Source organism: Larus michahellis, chromosome 3 (assembly GCF_964199755.1).
Source record: "Larus michahellis chromosome 3, bLarMic1.1, whole genome shotgun sequence".
NCBI classification, from domain to species: Eukaryota; Metazoa; Chordata; class Aves; order Charadriiformes; family Laridae; genus Larus; species Larus michahellis.
Genome location: NC_133898.1, coordinates 39,198,964 through 39,218,242, shown reverse-complemented (window position 1 = coordinate 39,218,242; position 19,279 = coordinate 39,198,964). Strand labels below are relative to the sequence as shown.

At 50.0% G+C, this 19,279-nt stretch overlaps 1 protein-coding gene across 2 annotated transcripts; it reads right to left on the bottom strand.

Moving 5' to 3' along the window:
• Window positions 1–882: 882 nt before the first annotated feature.
• Window positions 883–19,158, bottom strand: AARS2 (alanyl-tRNA synthetase 2, mitochondrial). Of its 2 annotated transcripts, none has more exons than XM_074579734.1 (22): window positions 18,902–19,158; window positions 18,397–18,585; window positions 17,587–17,732; window positions 16,598–16,792; window positions 15,942–16,086; window positions 15,346–15,491; window positions 14,930–15,038; window positions 14,275–14,313; window positions 13,399–13,510; window positions 12,719–12,846; window positions 11,827–11,977; window positions 9,818–9,987; window positions 8,724–8,837; window positions 8,222–8,362; window positions 7,444–7,581; window positions 6,925–7,034; window positions 5,695–5,803; window positions 4,043–4,165; window positions 3,012–3,122; window positions 2,094–2,177; window positions 1,836–1,946; window positions 883–1,445 (listed from the first exon to the last, which is right to left on the bottom strand). In XM_074579734.1, exons 1-22 carry the CDS (start codon window positions 19,124–19,126, stop codon window positions 1,281–1,283), a joined length of 2,961 nt encoding a protein of 986 aa, XP_074435835.1. In that variant the 5' UTR covers window positions 19,127–19,158; the 3' UTR covers window positions 883–1,280. The 2 variants fall into 2 exon arrangements, with proteins under 2 accessions (XP_074435835.1, XP_074435837.1); XM_074579736.1 differs by having other exon boundaries at window positions 16,598–16,755; window positions 18,902–19,139.
• Between the last annotated feature and the right edge of the window lie 121 nt (window positions 19,159–19,279).

Genomic DNA, 19,279 nt, shown 5'->3' with positions numbered 1-19,279 from the left:
CTATTTCCTGCTCCCCATCCATCACAGCATCACTATGCTTCCAACTCTCCTCCCCCTCTCCCCAAAAGCATGCAGCTACTGCCTCCTCCACAGTGCAAGTGACACCCTAACTGCTGGTGAAATTCATGCCCAGCAGGCTGCTGTTGCTGCTCACAGGGTGAAAACTGCTTGTATCACTATCCTGTTGCACCTTTGCATCACCTACCATTTGTGATCTCTCTTTATTTAGGTCAACGCAGTATCTAAAATAGCTGTGCTTTGCCTAAGAGCTCTAGACATCACGCTAACACTGAAGTCTGAAATGGCTTTATTAGTCGAGTTTACTGTGTCTGCTAGCTCTCATGAAAAGCGACCAATTCAGGATGGAAACCTGCTCACCTCACAGCTAAGTGTCCTGCTCCAGGGAGTTCCATGCCGCAACACAGCAAAAGTCCCCCCCATTCACACAACTCACCAGATCGGTTTTTAGGTGCTGGTAAGTAAGAAGCCAGGAGGCAGTGTGAGAAGGAAGGAGTTACAAGGGAGTAGGGGGAAGAAACAAGGATAAGAACATTCATCCAAAGCAAAGAGGTAGACGCTGGGGTGATTTTGTTCCCTTTGTGCTTCAGTACTGAGGACTGGCTTTGGCACCACTCATTACATAGCCTAACAAGCATAGGCTGAAAAAGCTGAGCCTGCAGGCTGCGGTGGGGGCTTCTCCCCCCATTTCTAAATTACAGGAGCATTTTTAGTCAGAGGGGTGTTCCGAGTTTTGCAGTAGGATGGGACTGCTTACAAGAGTGTGTGCTGACTTGTGGGGTTGCAGGGACAGAACCAGAGCAGGACAACAACAGGAAAAAAAAAAAAAAGAAAAAGATGCAGCTAACAAGAAACATCAGAGGATCAAATGCTCTCTACCATTTAATGGCTTTAGGATAACACTGTGCCATCTGCCTATGCTCTCATGAAGCCTCTTGGTGCTGGTCTTGTGACAAGAACTGCACCATTCCAGAAGTAGTAGATCTGCTGCTGCAATTGATGCTTTCCAAGGCTCAATCCCCATACGTCCATACTGAGAACAGGCAGCATCATTCCATGAGTGAGATCAGAAGTGGGGTCTCTGCTGATCCCCGATGGCCAGAAGGCAAATGCTCCAATGCAGTTGTTGTGGCAACGTTCAGTGTGAGAGCGGCTAAACCTTTCAGATCAGCAGAGTGTAACACGTGCTCTGCATCAAGTGTCCATATAGCTTGCAGCTGGGCTGCACACAGCTGTCCTGCCACCAAAGCATCACAGTTATTTCATAGTTTGCTCTGAGCAAACTGCAGTGCAGTAGTCAGGGCTCCCTGCATGCCCTTGGCATTTCCACTGCCCTTAGCGACGACGGGAGAGCCTCCTGCCTTCCCTTCCATCTGCGTACAGACAGCCACGGCCCAGTCAGCAGCGGAGAACGCGGGGAGGCATTTCTGGGGAAGAGACACAGAGCAAAGTAATTTGGACTGTGGAGCACTCCGCAGGCTGGAGGAAGAAGGGTAACAATGTTCTTTCCTTACACAGCCTGGGCCCTCACCAACCTGAGGCAGCCGTGACCAGGAGGACTGCAAAGGCTGAGCTTACACACTAATGCTGTGTCCTGCCCCTGGGCAAACACAGCCTGGACGATCCAGGGATATCTGCGCCCAGCAAAGACTGAAAGCATACCTGGTACCACTATGGTCATCTCAGGTCCTACCCCTCCATGACTAACCACCACTGAGAAAAGTCCCAGGAAAAGCCTCAACTGGGACCTGCTGAGCAGTGGATCCAGTCCCCCTTTGCAGGCAGGTTCCCTGTATCTCTACCAGGGTTCTGCTTACCTTGGACACCTGACAGGCACAGAGCACCTCACCGGAAACCTGGGGGCTGAGCAGCAGGACTGATGTGCCAGGAGACTTGTCACACAGCTGGTTCACTACCTTCATTAGGATCTAGGAGAGGCAGGGAGAAGAGGGGTCAGGCTACAGCAAAAAACCCAACAAACGTAGCATGCAGCCAAAAATCTGCCCAGCAGCTCCCTCTTACTCTATGCAGCACCCGAGGTACTGCTGGGCCAACAAGTAATGTGGATTACTCACAGAGAGAGAGTCAGCTGCGACGGTATCAATGATGATAGGTTGGTTGCAATGTTTTGCTAGCAGGCTTTGTGCCTTCTCTTCAGCCTGGAGGAGGAAACACAGAGCACTTGAGGAGCTACAGGTGGCACAAGGTGGGCTGGATGGGGATATTACATATACAATGTATGTACAGAGGGAATGGAAGCGCTGCTCTGTGGGATAGAGGGGGGATGTATGTTAGCAGAAGTACAACCAGCAGATTGAAATCTTCACATGAAGACCTCTACAACCATCCTTTCTCAAAAGCAAGCAGAGATGAACCCTTTCAAAAGTGGAATAGAGAGTGACCCGTTCGGTCCTCAGCCTCTCTCCTGGACCTACACATTGCCTCATGTCTTGTGCAGGCTCCCGCTTCAAGAGAAGAATAGTTCTTGCTAGAACATTAAGTCACAAATAAGCATTTCCAGAGGGCTTTTAATGGAGTAACGTAAATTAGCAAGACACAAATGCAGCAGGAAGCCAGAGCAATATTCATATAGGGGAGAAAGGCTCTGTCCTGCCACTGTCTTACTGTGTGACCTTGTAAAGCCCATTTTCAGGGCGACTTCATCTTCCCCGTGTATAAAGAGCAAAGTGATGCCCATCTACCTGTTGGTGTTTGCCAAGAGTGCTGATATGGGGCTCTCCATCCACTCAGGCAGAGAGACACAGGGATTCTGCAGGTGCCAAAGCCCAGTCAGTCATTCACTGCATTTTAAATGATGGCCAGTGAAATCAGCCCAACACAGGGCTTGTGTTGCACCGTGTGTGATTGTACCTCCTTTCTTCTGCCTTCTAATGGGACCCTCGCGACTGAGTGGCTGTGAAGAGTGACAGCGACACCAGGTCCACTGGTGTTTGCGCAGCAGGCTGCAAGTGAGCGTGCTGCTGCCACAGTACCTGCTGCACCTCCAGTTTCTTGATGGCTGTGTTGGCTGTTCGCTGTAGTGCTTTGAGGATAGTCTGTAGTTCTTTTCTTTGCCACTGGGGCATTGCAGTGTTAGACACCACCTGCAAGACAATTTTCTGTGTAAGGGCACTAAACTGTACCTAGAAATAAACTGCTAGTTCTCCAGGAGGTCAGGCTGGAGCCTGGCCTCTTCCCAGACCCTCTTATACTCCTATGTGATCAGGCCAGCCAGTCACCGTGGCATGTAGCTTTCTCTTTTCAGCTGGGCATATAAAGCCTGGGGACCTTTTTTCACTGTTTCACCCTCCCCACCACTGTCTTCTCTCACATTCCCTCTGATAGCAGGTCATCTGCAACAGAATTACCTAGAAACCGGTTGAAATCTTTGTGACCAAAGTGGCACCAGCACTTAGCAACACACCCTTGCTATTGACCATGGTAAGACGTGAACCTCTGTCCTGGTTTCATCTGGGAAAGGGTTAATTTTCTTTCTAGTGATTGCTGCGAGAGGTTATGTCAATAATGCATATTGCTTTTGTTGTTGGCTAGACGACATCTGCACTTTCCAAGAACTCTTTCCAGCTTCCCATAGAAGCTGAGAAGGAGCATAGACAGAACAACGGAACAGCCAACGGAACATTCTGTACCATAGAGGTCATGCTCAGCATATAAACGGGGGTTGGCTATGGGGCAGGAATCCATGATCACTGCTCGGAAAGGTACCAATTCACTGGGTGGCAAGAGTGACTTGTGTCATTATTTTTGTTATTTTCCTTTTCTGTTATTATTCTGTTAAACTGTCTTTATCTCAACCCACGAGTTGTTTTTTCTTTCCATTTCCCTCTTTTTCTCCCTCTTCTCCCTGCCCTTCTCAGGGGAAGGGGGAGAACTACAAGAGTGGCTGCATGGTCCTAGCTACTGGCTGAAGTTAAACCACAACAACCTGGTAGGGAAGAATTCATGTGCTTCAAGTGTACAGAGACCACGCTAGGATCTTTCTGTACATGAGTGTAATCCTTACTTTGGTCAACTGGCCCACTTCTTTGGAGAGGTTCTGCATCTCAGGAATAGAGGTAGTCCTCTGCTTCATTCGTAGGGAGACAGAATCCACTTCCATAGCCAAGCACTGGCCTACTTCCCGGGCCTGGAGAGGAGGAGGAGGGAGAGAATGCTTCAAACACAGCAACAGAAAAAATGAACGGGGATGAAGAAAGTGGGGAGGCAGCAGGGTCATAACCACTAAGTACTGCTCTGCATCCAGTGGAAAGACATCTACAGACAGAGGCTTTAAGAACGACTGTCCCTAAGAGACTCTGGAATAGAACGTTTCTCTCTAGATTTGCAGCCAACACTAGATGGTCACACCCAGGGGACCAAGCTGTTGTGCATTTGTGTTTCCTCAGTATTTCACACTAAATCATGAGGAATTCAATAAAAACAAACTTGGGAGCCCCGTTTACTTCTTAGTGCTCTTTTTTCATTAGCAAATACAATATTGAAACTAATGACGGAAGAAACAAAAGAAACACTAGAAACTAAAGAAAACTCATTAACTGCTCAAGCACATTTCCCAAGAACCAGTTCAGCTCGTCTTGGTGCATTTCTTATCATCTTCCCCAACACCAATGCTACCGTTAATAAAAAAGGTAATACAAGCTTTTTTCACCAGTGAAAACCCTTATGGTTTGGAGCATCTCCTCTCTGCCAGATCTTTGTGCCCATGATGGTCCTGCTAGACTTTAGACCAGGAGAGCAGAGAGTATATAAGAAAAGCTGTGGACAGCAAGGACTGCTCTGCCTAGCTAGGATACACATCCCTTGTTTCAAGTCACTCATGCCTGTAGTCTCCTCCCTTGTCTGATTAACACTGTTCCTCTCGGGGGCTCTCCAGGTCAGCACTTCCAGCAAAGCACACGGACGTGCCCTGCAGCTTTTCATTCTCTCTGCACCAAGAAAAGCCTTGCTGGGGACACAGATGCAGAGGGGCCAGCCAGCCAAAAAGCAACAGATTTGCAGGGGTGGGCTTTGCTTTTAATATTCCCAGTTCCACTGACAGTGAGTCACTCTATTCTGACTGCAGCCTTAAAGGAAGCAGGCAAGGTTGGAGGGCCCCTGACACTCCCAGGTATTCAAAGGACAGAGCGATCTCACAGACACAATAATAGGTTGCTTACTTTTTATACAGGCCCATCCAGACCAGAACCACAGCCTAGCAGGGAAAAATACCAAAAAAGAAGCAAAAGGGCTGCAAGAATGAGGCCACAGCCCTGTAACCATAAAGTACAAATCCAACTGTGATAGGCAGGAGGCGAGCAGAAGGTGAAACCAAAGCACAAAGGATCACACCTTTAAAAAATACCTACCTGGGGGCTGAAATTTACAGTCTAGAGACTGCCTGATATTTTGTGCCAACTTCTTATTTTGGAAAAGGGGGTCTGAGGGGAAGAATGAAGGTCGAGGAGACAGGAGGCTAGGATGCGGGAAGTGGAGGTGAACAGTGAGATACGGCAGCAGAGCTGGGTAAAGGGGTGAAGGAAGAAGCCAGATCAGGCATAGCAGGGAGGCTCCAGCCAAAGCAGAGGGAAGATATAATTGTCTAAGCAGGAACCCACAAAGTTGGGTCTTTCTGGCACTGCCTTGACACAGCAGAAATCTCAGTTCCCCCTTTCTTACCTGTTTGGCTTGTCCCCCTGTCACTGCAATGACACGGCTAATCCCTTTAACAAGCTGACGCTCACTGATGATGGCCAGATCTTCCATAGCTCCTGTTTGTAGAAGGTGTCTGCAAAGTCAGCAGAGAATAGGACAGAAAATAAGCTGCTCTCTGGGAACAGAAATCAGGAAGCCTGCTTTCATTTTAGATGAGTCTCAAGTCCAACAGCCCCTGCCCACTCCCAATAGCTTCAATCCTTTCCCATCCCTAAAATCCTGATGGCACCCTGTCAGGCAAGAGACGGCATAGTTGAGGCTACTCCAGAGGAACCTCTGGGCTACCTGCCCAGCAGGCTGCTGTCAAACAGTGCATAATAGCCAAGTTCTGCCTTGCTTTCCTCCGGCAGTGGGATGAATTGGGATTTTTCTCTTCTACTCAGCTGCTACTGAACCTTGTAGAAAGTAATTTTTTTTCCTCCAACTCCATCACTCTCTTGTCAGGCCAGTTCAGAGTGGCCAGCAGACTCCAGTCACAGGGTAGTTGCGCAGTCACGGGGCACTGACAACCTCCTGTTTTCCTTCTTGGCTATTCAACATTGGATGTTAAGACAACTATAGTGTCTCAGATTCTGTTACCACAAGTAATCGTTTCAGACAGCTTCACAAGAAGCTTGATCATCTCCACTCTCATGCGGTTTCTTGTTCCACTACTCCCACAAGAATGATCTCATGAATAGAAACTTGCTCATTTTCAGCTGTATCTGCTCAAAGGCCAGTTTGTTCCTAGATTTTTTCTGTCAGCATCGTCCTAAGATTTATTAGCTCTTCCTCTACTCTCATTACTGCTAAAAGCAGAAAAGGGCGAAGATAATTAATTAAAATAATCAGAACAGTCTCAAGATCTCAAAAGCATCTCAGAGTCTCCTTCTGGGTCCCCAGCTCTCCTGCAAAGCCAAAGCCCTGTAACTGTAGTTTGACAGGCTCTTTCCCACACTCTGCTGGTGCCCTGCAGCTTTCAGGTTTTCCGTGATTTCAGACTATGAAGCAAGGAAAAATGCTTTGCATTTCACTGAAGTTTTCTCACCCTGGGACTTCCAAAGCTTCATAACTAGCCCATCCTGTCCTCACAAGATCTTTCCGGTGATGAAACTTGGTTGCACAGGGACAGGGAGTGGAGCTTGCAAGAATGTCTCTACCTCAGCCACTAGTGCCCACAAACACACCTTCTGACTGCAAGTAAAAGTCACTTACGTCCCACAGCAGAGCTCCACAGAGGTCTGCATTGCAGCCTCAGAGTCGCGGGTCAGCACAGTCTCCACAGGGACCCCCAGGGACACTATCCTCACTGGATCTGGATACCCCTGACAGAGGAGACAGGGATCAGCAGCTAACAACATGGTCCTTCAGGGGCACTTACAGACCAGCTACAAGGCTTCAGGTCTCTACCTCACTTTTCCCCTATTCTAGAATAGCCCCAGAGTCAGGGGCAGCACTGCTTCTCCCCTGCGACCAGCCGCTATGGGGAGAAAGAAACAATTGGGTGACACTACAAGCTTTTGGTCCAAAGAAACGAGCAAAAGGCTATGCATTACCAGCCTCCATGTTTTACAACACAGTGCTCCTGAGATCTCATCTCTGTCCTATTTTCCTTCATGAGTTTTGGGAGTCAATTCCTTTGCAGAAGCCTCTTGCATCAATGCTTCTTGTGACCCAGGTGATTCCTGCTGGAGGAGAAGGCTCATGAAGATGTGTCCTGCCATCCTGTCATACCTCATCCACTGCACGGAGTCCCTGAACTTTTCTTGCCAGCGTGAGGGGGACCTCAGCAATATGCACAGCCTCATTTCGTTTGATCACATCCTGGACCACTTGCTCCACTTGCTGCAGCTGCTCCACAGTCACAGGGCCCTGAGGAAGTAAATCAGCCATCTTCAAGAGGAGCCTCCTGAGAGGTGAAGAACAAAGGAGGGAGAACTGGAGCAAGGACCTCAGGCAACTCAGGTTGGGCACACCATCTTCCCCCTGCATCTCATCTTCCCTGCTTGTAAAAGGGAATTGTGAACATCGTGACCCTCCCACCCCTTCCTCCCACAAGGGAGAAGGAATTTTTATCAGAGAGCATCAACCAAACTCTTCAAGAGAGACGCTGCAATAGGTTACCAGGGCCAGTGCTCAGCCTGACCCAATAGCTTTCAGTTCCCAACCCCTCTCCCCTGGATGACCAGCACAGACCTCTGACACAGACACAGCCAAGCTGGTGAATGTCTCGGAGACCCCTTTACACTACTCAGGTCAGCCCCATGATCATTGGCCTTGCTAGGTCCTTTCCCTTCTGACCCCCATTCATCTTCACAGCAAGGCCTGCTCAGAGTCAGGTCAATGCAAAGCAGAGCCAGTCACGTCCAGGGAGCCAAGTTTCATCACTCAGATAAAACATGACCTGTCTCTAAAGAAGCCATTATGGTCAGAGGAGAAAAATCCCGGGAGAGAAGGCCAGTACTGGGATGTTGGTACTGCTGAGAACAAGAAAACAGAAGTCTAAAGTCACCTTGGTATCAAAGTCAAAGCGCAGCCGCTCTGCTGTCACATGGGACCCTCGTTGCTCTGTGTTGTCACCCAGGACGTGGCGGAGCGCAAAGTTCAGCAGGTGGGTAGCGGTGTGGTTCGTCATGCAGGCTAGCCGCTGAGCCTGAAAGCACAGACAAGTTGGAAGGGAGTGCTGGTGCTCCACACCTCGGGGGGGAGCAGGGGATGGCACAAAGAGATAAGGGAAAGGCTGCCTGTGAGGGGATGTCAGATGAATTTATGTCACAGAGCAAATTTAGCTTTTCCTCTGTAAAACAGCAAAGGGTAGGCTGGATACTTCTGGACGACTAATGGCTCACAGAAGATTACAGAGTTACTTGTGAGGTCTCCTTCCCACTGCACATCACAATGAAAAGCAGTCTCAGGAATACAAGGGACAAGGCTCTGCCGTGCCCAGGTTACTCAGGACATCACAAAACTCTCCAGGCAAGGTCAGGAAAAGGTTAAGAACAGCAAGTTATCACCTCATCCACAAAGAGCTGCACTTGGTCCCCAGCACGCAGGGTTTCCACAGCGGTGACCTCATGGATCACATAACCACCACAGAGACGAACTGATTCTACAGGGAAGAGTATGTCCTGAGCAGAGAGACAGAAAGATGAATTAGGACACAGGGAACATCCAAAGACCTGTGATAGGTGCATACTTGATCCGACTAGGAAACGCAACTGCCATTGATCTCTAAAACATGGGAATGGGGTGGAAAAAGGGACAAACTTACTGCCAACGTAACCAGAGTGCCTCAGGCTTTCCCTGCATCCAGCCACTCACTGCACAATACGTTGAGGCTGTCAGCTTGCAGCGGAGGGACACCACCACCACCCAGGCTGATGAATTTTTCTGACAAGGATGCTTGTCCATAAGAAAATGGACAGCAGCTGCCAAGGCACCTGTGTCAGGCATCCAAGGTGCCATTTCTGCCTCACTGGACTGGCAAGAGAAACATGATCCCTGCTTCAGCTTGAGAAGTGCTGAGTAAGGCACTATCACATTCTGCAAGGCTAAAAAGGCTGCATCAATGCCCACGGGTGATTCTCAAGAGCTGGAATGTGGGAAGGAGAAAAAGCTGCATCCCATGTAACTTCCTAGGAGAGGGTGAAAGCTCTCCCTCTGGCAAGGCACTGCAGAGGTGGGCGTCCTCCCTGATGCTTTTGGGAGGGATAAGAGTTTTTGCACTGGGTTGCAGGTTGGGCACTGCTTGCGTTTATCCAGGACCAGTCAGAGACAAGTTACTCAGCTTGTGGGCTCTCTCATCATTGACTGCCTTCTCCTGCATTGCAAGCTCAGCTGGCAAGACTGCAGCACATTAAAGACTTTCCATCATTCTCCAGCAACAAGAAATTGCAAAGGGCTGAGAAAGACAACCAGAGCAACAGGTCCACCTCTGTAAAGTTACTGCTACTTCTCCCTCACTCCACCAACCCCTAGGCAAAGCCAAGAGAACTATCAGGAGTCAGCAGCTTACAAATTAACACAGTAAAACGGCATATCACTTGGGGAAGTCTGCCTGGCCTCAGTATCCATGGCAGCCTTAGGTTCAGGCACCAAAGGGTCTCACCTGCTGTCCTAAACGTATCATGTAGCCTTGGTCACAGGCTTGTCCGCCCTGCTCTGCATAGAAGTTAGTCCTGTCCAAGATGACACCACAGCGTTGCCCTGCCCCAACCTCCTTCTGGAGAGACTGATCTCTGTACAGCATCAGGACAGTGGCCTGGCATGGGCTGAACTCTGTCAGGGAGAAGAATATGGCACCAATTAGAGCATATAACCTGTAAGATTGCAACATGAAAGGAGGGGTCACTTCCCCACACCAACCCTACCAACACCCAGTCTATACTGAAAGCTGACACTTTCCTTTGCCTTGGCAGGAGAGGAACGGCTATTGGAAGAAAGCATAAAGAATCTGTTATTTGGAACCAAGTCACCCCTTGCTTACCTAGTGACAGACCTGCTGGGTAGCAGGTAACCAGGCTGGGATGCCCAGGCTGGCTCCACACAAGTCTGATAGAGCAAGATGTGGCACACACATGTCTGCATCTTGCTACACCACACACTTGGCCAACCTGACTGCCTTCTATGAAGAGATCACTGGCTTGGTGGACAAGGGAAGACAAGGATGTCACTTTCCTTGATGTAGCAAGTTTCTGACATGCTCTCCTGTAGCCTCCTTGTAGCCAAAGTCGGGTGACATGAACTGGGCAGGCAGACCATAAGGTGGGTGTATAACTGGCTGGGCAGCTGGCCCCACAGAGAATTGCTCAACAGTTCAATGTTCAACTGATATTCAGTTACCAGCAGAGTTACTTGGTGGCTGATATTAGGGCCCAAACCATTTAACACCTTTATTAATGACTATCCATGACAAGACAGGATGTACCTGTATCCTGCTTGTGCATGGCAATAAATTTGTGGGGACTGGTTGATATATTGAAGACCATGGCTGCTTTTCAGAGGCATCTCAGCAGGCTACAGAAATGGATTGGCAGAAACCTTGTAGTCCTCGGAAGCAAGCTGAGCACAAGTCATCAGGGTGCCCTTGCAGCAGGGAAGACTGACTCCCTGCTGGGCTGCAGCCAGCAGGTCAAGGAAAGCAGTTATTCATCCCTATTTAGCATTTGGGAAACTACATCTAGAGCACAGGAAATTCTGGTTGGCACATAAGCAAAGAAACTTTTCAGACTAAGAACGATAAAGAACTGGAACAGGGCACAGAGAGGCTGTGGGATCCTTGTTCCAAAAGATACTGAAAACTTAAATGGACAAGGCTCTGAGCAACCCAATGCAACTGTGAAGCTGATGAAGATGATGATCAAGAGATTGGACATCCAGAGATCCCCTCCAACCTCAATTATTCCATGATTCAGTGACTAAGGAAGCGGGACAGTGCTAGCTTGGAGATTCCAGCCAGTGTCGCTGCTGGGTTTTCTTCCCTCCATTATGCTCTCGCTGTAGTATATATAGTTTGAATTGCCTCACTTTAATGTGGGTTGCCCCCAGCACACTGGGTAAGAGGGAGCTGGCTGTACACAGCTATCTCTAATTGTTTGTGACAGCCACACCACCTCTTACTCTGTGGTTTAGCTTTATGCTTTCCCTAGAGCATCAGAAACCCCAGTTACCCTCACTGATAAAAAGCCTGCGCTGGCATCTAGTGGTCTGACAAAGAAACAGCAAGTGCACTATTTCAAACAACTGCCTGAAGCCTTTGCATAATCATTCCTCATTCTCCCTAGCACTCACACCCAGAAGTCTAATTGCTGGGGACAGAATTATCTCTAGTAAGAATCAACAGTCCCTGCTTCACCACTGCACAGTAATACCAACCCAGAGCTCACAGCCTTGTCACCAGCCCAGAGCCTTCCTGGGGACCCACCAACAGTAATAAGAAAAGCATTTACTTCGGGATGAGGTACAGGGGCAGAGAAAAGATGCAGTAGCAAGGTGGGCAGGTTTGAACCACAAAGTACGTGTTCTGCATGCATGAGGTTAGGCAGTAAAAGAAGCCTTGTGAAGGATTCCAGTGCCTTCAGGCAGAGCTTGCCTTACAGACGGGACCCGTCCACTTACCATACTGTCCATGCTGCCCAAGCTTGTAGGCGTACTTTGGAGAATCATCAGTAGTAGGCACGTTGCTGTTCTGCAGCTGAGCCAACGAGTGCACATCAAGGCATGTGTTTCTGTTATCCAGCTGTCCTGCCTGTGGGCCACCAGCCTTACGCTACAGCGGAGAAAAGGCACAGTTAGATGGAAGATATACCTGGGGGCACTCAAATCGATAACTGGAGCTATAAGGCTAGGAACAACTTCTTCCACCTTCCCCGAAAAGGCTGGTTTAGATCCAGGCTGATAGAGGCTACTGCTAAACCAACCCCATTCCTTCAAACCCCACAAACACTCAATACCACCCTGTACTAGCCTTGAGGCAGGCCATAAGCAACAGGTAACAAACCCTCCCCCAGCACAGCTTGCTGTGTAGCTGTGAAACTTCCAGGCCATTAAAGCTCAGGAGAGCAAGGCCTTGAACTGATTACTACACAGGGTGGGCAGTGCAAGTCTTCCAGCACTACAGAGACCAAGAAGATTCTGTAAGCTTCATAAATCACTTGCGCTTTGGGCTAAGCTGGTTATGCTTTGTGTGACGAGCTGGAGCACATGACTGACAGGTGACACTCCTAACCCGTATAATTCTATGATAATCTCCACTCTAGCAACAATGAGCATCATAAAGCGCTTCTACTCATTTGAAGAGAATCACCAGACAGTACTTTTTGGTCCCGCACCCACAAGCAAAGGCATTGTGACCACAATGCTGTTTCAGATCCACTTTCCCTTCAGGGAAAAGGCACATGGCCCCGTGGTGCATCGAAAGAGCCTCAGTAGTGAAAGGAATTCTGCCTCCATGCTCACAGGTGAGAGGAAAGGCTCTGAATTCTTCTGACAACATGAATCTCCCCCTTACCTTTGCATCTTCCAGAGCAAGTTCATTAAAAGCAGCTGAATCCAAACTGATTCCCTTTTCTTCAAGCATCAAGCCAATCAGATCCAGAGGGAATCCCAAATTCCCATAGAGAGACCAGGCTACTTCAGCTGCAGGACAAAAAGAAGGATATGAACTCTGTGTCAACACAGAAAGCAAAGGCATCTCAAGATTTGTTTGGATGGGACCAATCCAGTGTGTGTCTTGGTAACTCGATTCCCCTGAATTGTGTGCAACTACACTGGTAATGGGGACGGGAAGAGAAGCCATGTAATGATTCTTGTACAGGGCCGAGTATTAATGATGCCCCACAACCCCATCCCTGCTAAAATTCAGTGCAGCGCATCTAGACAGACGGCTGCTCTGGTTGGGTCCTGAGCTCCTCCTTTCACCTGTGTCTTGTAAGGACCCAGTTAACAGGTCAATAATACAGCAAGGGAATGCTTCCAACTTTCCTGGTGCCTAGTTTGTTTTGAGAACAAAGTACTAGAAAACAATTGTAATTTGAAGAAAGGAGCAGTATCTGCTCCTCTGTCCAGGGCTAGAAGGTCGCTGAAAACATGTGGGGGAGGCAAACATCCACCAGAGTTTTGACTGCAATGCTTGTGAGGGCCTAGATCAAACCATCTTTGAGCACAGCTTGTCAGAGAAGCGAGACTCACCTGGGAAATTTGTGGAGGGCTCCATCTGCTGCACTGTCCGCTCGATAATGCGCCTCCCACGCTCAAGGGAAGACAGAAAAGCTACTTCGTTCTCATTGATGATACCCATAATCTGCCCAAGGATCAGAAAGGTTAGCCAGAATGCCTCAGGGAGCTCCCCAGCTCAGCTCAGCCCTACTACCACTGGGCTCCCTGCTATGGTCAGCTCAAAGCACATCAAGCAGATGTCTAACAGGGGTGCTGTGTCTGCTTGAACAAGCCGTTTTGTTCGGTAAGTATCCATCACAACACGGCTCTGATGCATTACTAAACAGTGCCAAAGTCATTGTGCCTCCTATCACCATTCCTGTCAAGGAAATATTGACCATCCACCTGGGGAACGCTGGAGGCTGAAAAATGCTCCCTGCCAGACATTCATGTCTGTGACCCAATTAAAATTGCATGGCTGGAACAGACAGAGAAATTGCTCATTACAGTTGCTGTCAGCAGAAACAAGCCAGGACTAGCCTTAAATCACCAATCCACTTTGGACAAAAGGTATCCAGGCTAGGACAGGCTGTACTTGCACTCAAAAAAAAAAAAAAAGCTACCGTAGCTTTTTTAGAGCAACAGCTGCCTTATACCAGGACAAGCAGTGCCTGGTAAGGATCTAGCAGAGCTCCCACAAGGAAATCTGCCACAGATACATCTTGTGCCCAGGATAAAAATGTGTTCCCAGCACATCTCAGCCCACCCATAAGAACATGGTTACGGAGGTGGCTATGCAAACTCCTCCAGCTAAGTCCCAAGGAAGAGGTGACTTCTGCCCCTGAGAACAGCACCTCACTAAGATAATGAGAGAGGGGGTTTCTCTCCAGGGGATTCCACATTGCTCACCTGGTCTGCATTCTTCGTCAGCTCTGGATAGGCATCTCCCTATGGAATGAGCCTCCATTAGTGACAACATCCTCATTATCTTCCTCAGGGGATCTCACAGCATGCCACAAGCGTTACAGAGGTTTCTCAGGCAGATGAGCGTGAAGGGAGCCCCACTACAGAGCCCAAGGTACAGAAGTACAGGGGAAGAATCATACATGGACTTACACCTACCATCTCCTGGCTATTTCCCTGTGACCCGCCACTGTTCACCCCTGCACAGCATCTCTTGGCAAACACATCCATCCACAATAGGAAGAAAGCACTGTCTTTTAGGATACTGTTAGTACTCACATGGATCAACTTCAGATAGTTTTAACCAGATACGACAGGTTGGAAGCCACTGCCCCCAGGAAACAACAACATGCACTTGCACAGACTTACACACACACTTGTGCTGACTGCGTCGCTGGTCACACTAAGCCCGCTCCCTCCCACCACAAATGATCAGGAGACAAGTGATTTTTATTGCTGTGATGCATAGCGCCAGATACACTCCTGGAGTTCCTTACATCCAAAATTGTCTTCTGACAGCGTACAGAAAAGGGACATGGGGATGAATAGGACATGTGTGATACTCTTTTTTTGCTCCCCCAAGGCAGCAGTTTTTACTCACCAGCACTTCCACTACGGTAGGCACCAGGGAGGCTAGGAGCCCAGGTGGAGCATGAAGGACTTCAGAACAAAAGCGGACAGCCCTGCGCAGGATCCGACGCAGCACCAGTCTGAAAGCAGAGGAGGATTCCCCAGGCAGCCATGTGAGCAACCCTGTCCAGCTCCCACGTCCAGCACAACCCCAACAGAACTCCTCTGGCCTGATCTATTGACACAAGCCAGCTGCTCCCCACACTCTACACCCACCCGAGGATGAGCCTGCAGGTTGGAACCTCTTCCAGGCTCTCACCTTCCTGCCTCCCCAAAGCTCATGCACTCCTTATCTTGGTCTCATACCAGAATCTCTCCCTCTGGCTGTCCATATTTCTTTTCTAGACCTAACTTGCTCCACGCCATGCCATTTCCTTATGTCCTTACTCTGCTCCAGAGAGGCCTGGGTAGATGCCATCGGTGATGCACACACACAAGGTGCGCACGTGATCTGCCACCACGCGGTAGGCCATATTCACACGCCCAACATCAGCATCCCCGACCAGACCTTGGTATCTGGGCCCCCCACAGCCCTAAAAGAGAAAGTAAGGAGACAGATCAGCAGAAATCAATGGCTGCAGAAGGAAATGTTTCAATGCAAGCAGCAGTCAGCTACACTTGACGTCATGCTTCTCAACTACCTCTGAGCCTTGTGCACCTAAAATATGCTCATTAAATCCTTCCAGAGCATTATAGACCAAGACTTCCGTACCTAAGACAGCTCAGTCAATGCTCTTGCACTGAGGAATTTAAGAAACTATGGAGAAAAAAGGGATCAGCAGGGCTGGTACCCCAGTGGATTTCCAACCTGGAATTCTCACCAGTTTCCCTAGAATGCTGCTCTGGACCTGGCTGGACATACCTCCTGTCTCAAAATACCACACAGCAACACACGTAGAGAAGGCTGTACTATGGTACCAGGCAAGCAGTCCGCATTCAAGGAGCTTTTGCTTAGCTATGACTCTGAGCAGAAGCACTGTCACCTTGTGAATGGCATCCAAGATGGGAGTGAAGAGATCTGTGTCATAGTTGGAGCGTTTGTTCTGCAGAATTGTCACCAGCCTTTCCAGGCCCATTCCTGTATCCACGTGGTGCTGCGGCAAGGGAAGCAGATTCCCCTCCACCTCTCTGACAGACAGCCAGCCAGGAAAAATAAAAGGCAAAATAGAAGCAAGGGTCAGTTCAGGGTCAAAGAAAAGGCGCAGGTGAGTCAAAGAGAAAGGGAGAGTGACAGGGGATGGAAATAGCAAATGACAACAAAAGAAAGCCTTGGCGCTGTCAGACAGCCAGGATCTGGCCATTAGATAGCCAGGATAGACTGTAATGTAGGGAAAAAGGCCTTCCCTGAACAGGGGCTCAAGGCCTTCTCCTAATTCTGCAGGTTTCTCCCGGCTGCTGCAGACCTCAGGAGACCTCTGGGATGCAGCAGTGAGGGAGAACAGGGAGCAGAAGTTGAAGGAAGACAGGACAAATAAAGCAAAGGGGAAGAAGTGCCACACTGGACACATCTCCACAGCTTCTCTGTTGCTCTTGTACTGCCACCTCCTGGAAAGCAGTGAGATGTCTGGGAATATACACATATGATCTCGGAGTCAGACAAGGGGGAAAAGCTCGGGAGTTCAGACCAGATGCTGGGTACCTGCTGTACTGCATGAAGACCAGGTTCCAGATCTCCACTACATCAGGGCTGCCCTGGTTCACCAGTGCCGCAGCATTTCTGCCACCACCCACATGGTCATAATGGATCTCTGTGCAGGGACCACAGGGACCTGTGTCCCCCATCTCCCAGAAGTTGTCCTTCAATGGAAAAGGAAGCACGTGACTGACAGGAACCCTGGAAAGGCAAACAACAGAGGCTCTGGGGCATGCACACAAAGCACACAGTAGCCTAGATCGCAGAGAAAGTTCGAAGGGAGGAATCCTTTCTGACTACTACAAAATCATTAACCAAACGTATTAGGATTCCTTTGCTTCTGTTCACACAGAATTACTCTCCTTAGCAGGAACAAGCTGGACCAAACCAGACAGGATCCTACTCACTGCCCAGAATGGCTGGCAAACTCTGTCTGGCTCCTGCTGACAGAGACAGGCTCTCCACTACATCTGTGGAGCCGCCTTCCTCCTTGGAGGGAATCCCAGCAGAGACGAGACCTCATCACAATGGACAAGGCTGAACACCAGCAGCAGCACAGAGCTGGCTGCCTTGGGTTCAAAGCCCACATACAGCAGCATGGAACAAGCTCCCAAATCACAGCAGTGCTCCCTGCAACAGCTTCATCCTCACACTGAAGCAGCCATTGCTAGCTTTCAGAGGAGAATGTATTCTCCACAGCTCACAACGGAGCGGAAGCAAAGGAGAGCCTTCACAGACTTTGTCCAGGCCAGCCAGTCCTAGGTACACAGCCCCCCAGACTGATAACATCTGAGAAACAGCTTATAGGTCAAGTGCCCCAGAATGCTCAGAGCCCAGCTGACTTTTAACAGCCCAAACAAACCAGAAATGAAATTAATTTATAAACCAACTTTTCACCCCCGTATCTGACTCCACGAACTAAAGAACAAATGGGAGACTATGGAGACTGAAATGTTAGCACCTGCTGCTCAGAACCTCTTCTCTAACACACTTACCCCAGGCATAGCCATACGTCCCTGCACTCCTCATCTGCGCTCAGCCCCAACGAGGAGTCTCCGCCAAAATAGGTGACGTAGAGACGATCTTTGGGGATCTCGTAGACCTCTGTCAAGAGCTCCCAGGCCATGCTACACGCCTCCTCCTGAGCAGACAGGAAACACAAACGAAGCACATTAATCCAGGGTGCACAGCAACGCAGAAAAGCTCTTTAGAATGGGAGTCAATCACTAAAGACGTTTATTTCAGTTGCTCTCTCCCTTTCCAATTTTAAGGCTTATTGCAAAGAGCAGGATGAGGGTCAGGTTAGTGAGACAGCTCACTGCTGCCTGTGGAAAAATGACACTCCTAAATTGCTGACAGACCCTCAGGATCACAGCATGGTCTACACCCATGTGCTTACCAGCAGAGTTACATGGATTATTTTCTTTCCAAGGAAAAAAATGTGTTCACTGGCAAAACAACTAGCATCCTTTATCCTTCTTCCCTTTTCAAACTTTCTAGTTACAAGCATCAAATGAACCGGTAGCCTCTTTTCACCATATTACATAGTCAACACTGGTATTCACACAGAGAACTTTGATTTGTATGTGTTATTCACAGCTTTGAAAGGCTGAGCACTTTGAGAGTCTGCAGGGCACGCTTTGTGATTCATCACACCAGCTGACTATTTCTGCTCCAGGCCACAAAGCTCCCAAGAAGTAATTTGGAGCCCACTAAAACGCTTTCCACAGACAGTCCTGTGGCACTACCGCAGATGTCTGAAAGAAAGGTCACATTTCCCCCTGGGTTTGCTCCTGTTGCCCCACCTTAAAGTAATCCCCAAATGACCAGTTCCCCAGCATCTCGAAGAACGTGTGATGGTAAGTATCTCGGCCCACATCCTCCAAGTCGTTGTGCTTTCCTCCCGCACGCACACACTTCTGGCTGTTCACCACCCGCCGGTGCTGGGCCAACTCGCTCCGGGGGTGCGCTGTGCCCAGGAAAATGGGCTTGAACTAGAAATCAAGGCAGAGAGACGTCCGCTATTGCTTGATGCCACCCAGCGCGGAGGCAGGGGACGGGACGGACGACTGTCCCTGGGGCTCCCGAAAAGCAAACAGCGCGCTGCCAGCGGCGAACGGGAGGGCCGGGGGGCGATGAGCCCGCCCCGCCGCAGGGGAGCCCGGTAAACGGGGTCACGCCGAGACGGGCCGCGCTCTAAGAACGAGGCCTCGGGAAGCCGCTGGAGGGGACCTGCGGGGCCGGGCCACCGTCGGGGTCGGTCCGGAGCCCCGGGGGGGAGGCAGGCCGGCGGAGGCATGGGGGAAGCACCTGGTTCATGCCCGCATTGACGAAGAGGAGTCGCGGGTCTCCGCGGGGCCGCACAGGGGCGGAGGGCAGACGGCGGTGCCCGTGGCGCTCCTGGAAGAAGCGGAGGAAGGCGGCGCGGACCTGTCCCGCCGGCGGGCAGCCGCTCTCCCCGCGGCGGGGGGTGCAGCGCCATCGCCACGGAACCGCCAGCAACAGCCGCCGCCGCAGCCGGCTGGCCGCCGCCATACTGGCCGAGGGCGGAAGGCGGGTAGGCGGCTTCCGGAAAGGGCGGGGCGAAGCGCGGCCGGCCGAAGGGGCCGACGGGATAGCGGAAGACTCCCCTCCGGGTTTCACCGCGCTCTTCCCCGCCGGCTCCTCCGGCGCATGCGCAGCCCCTAT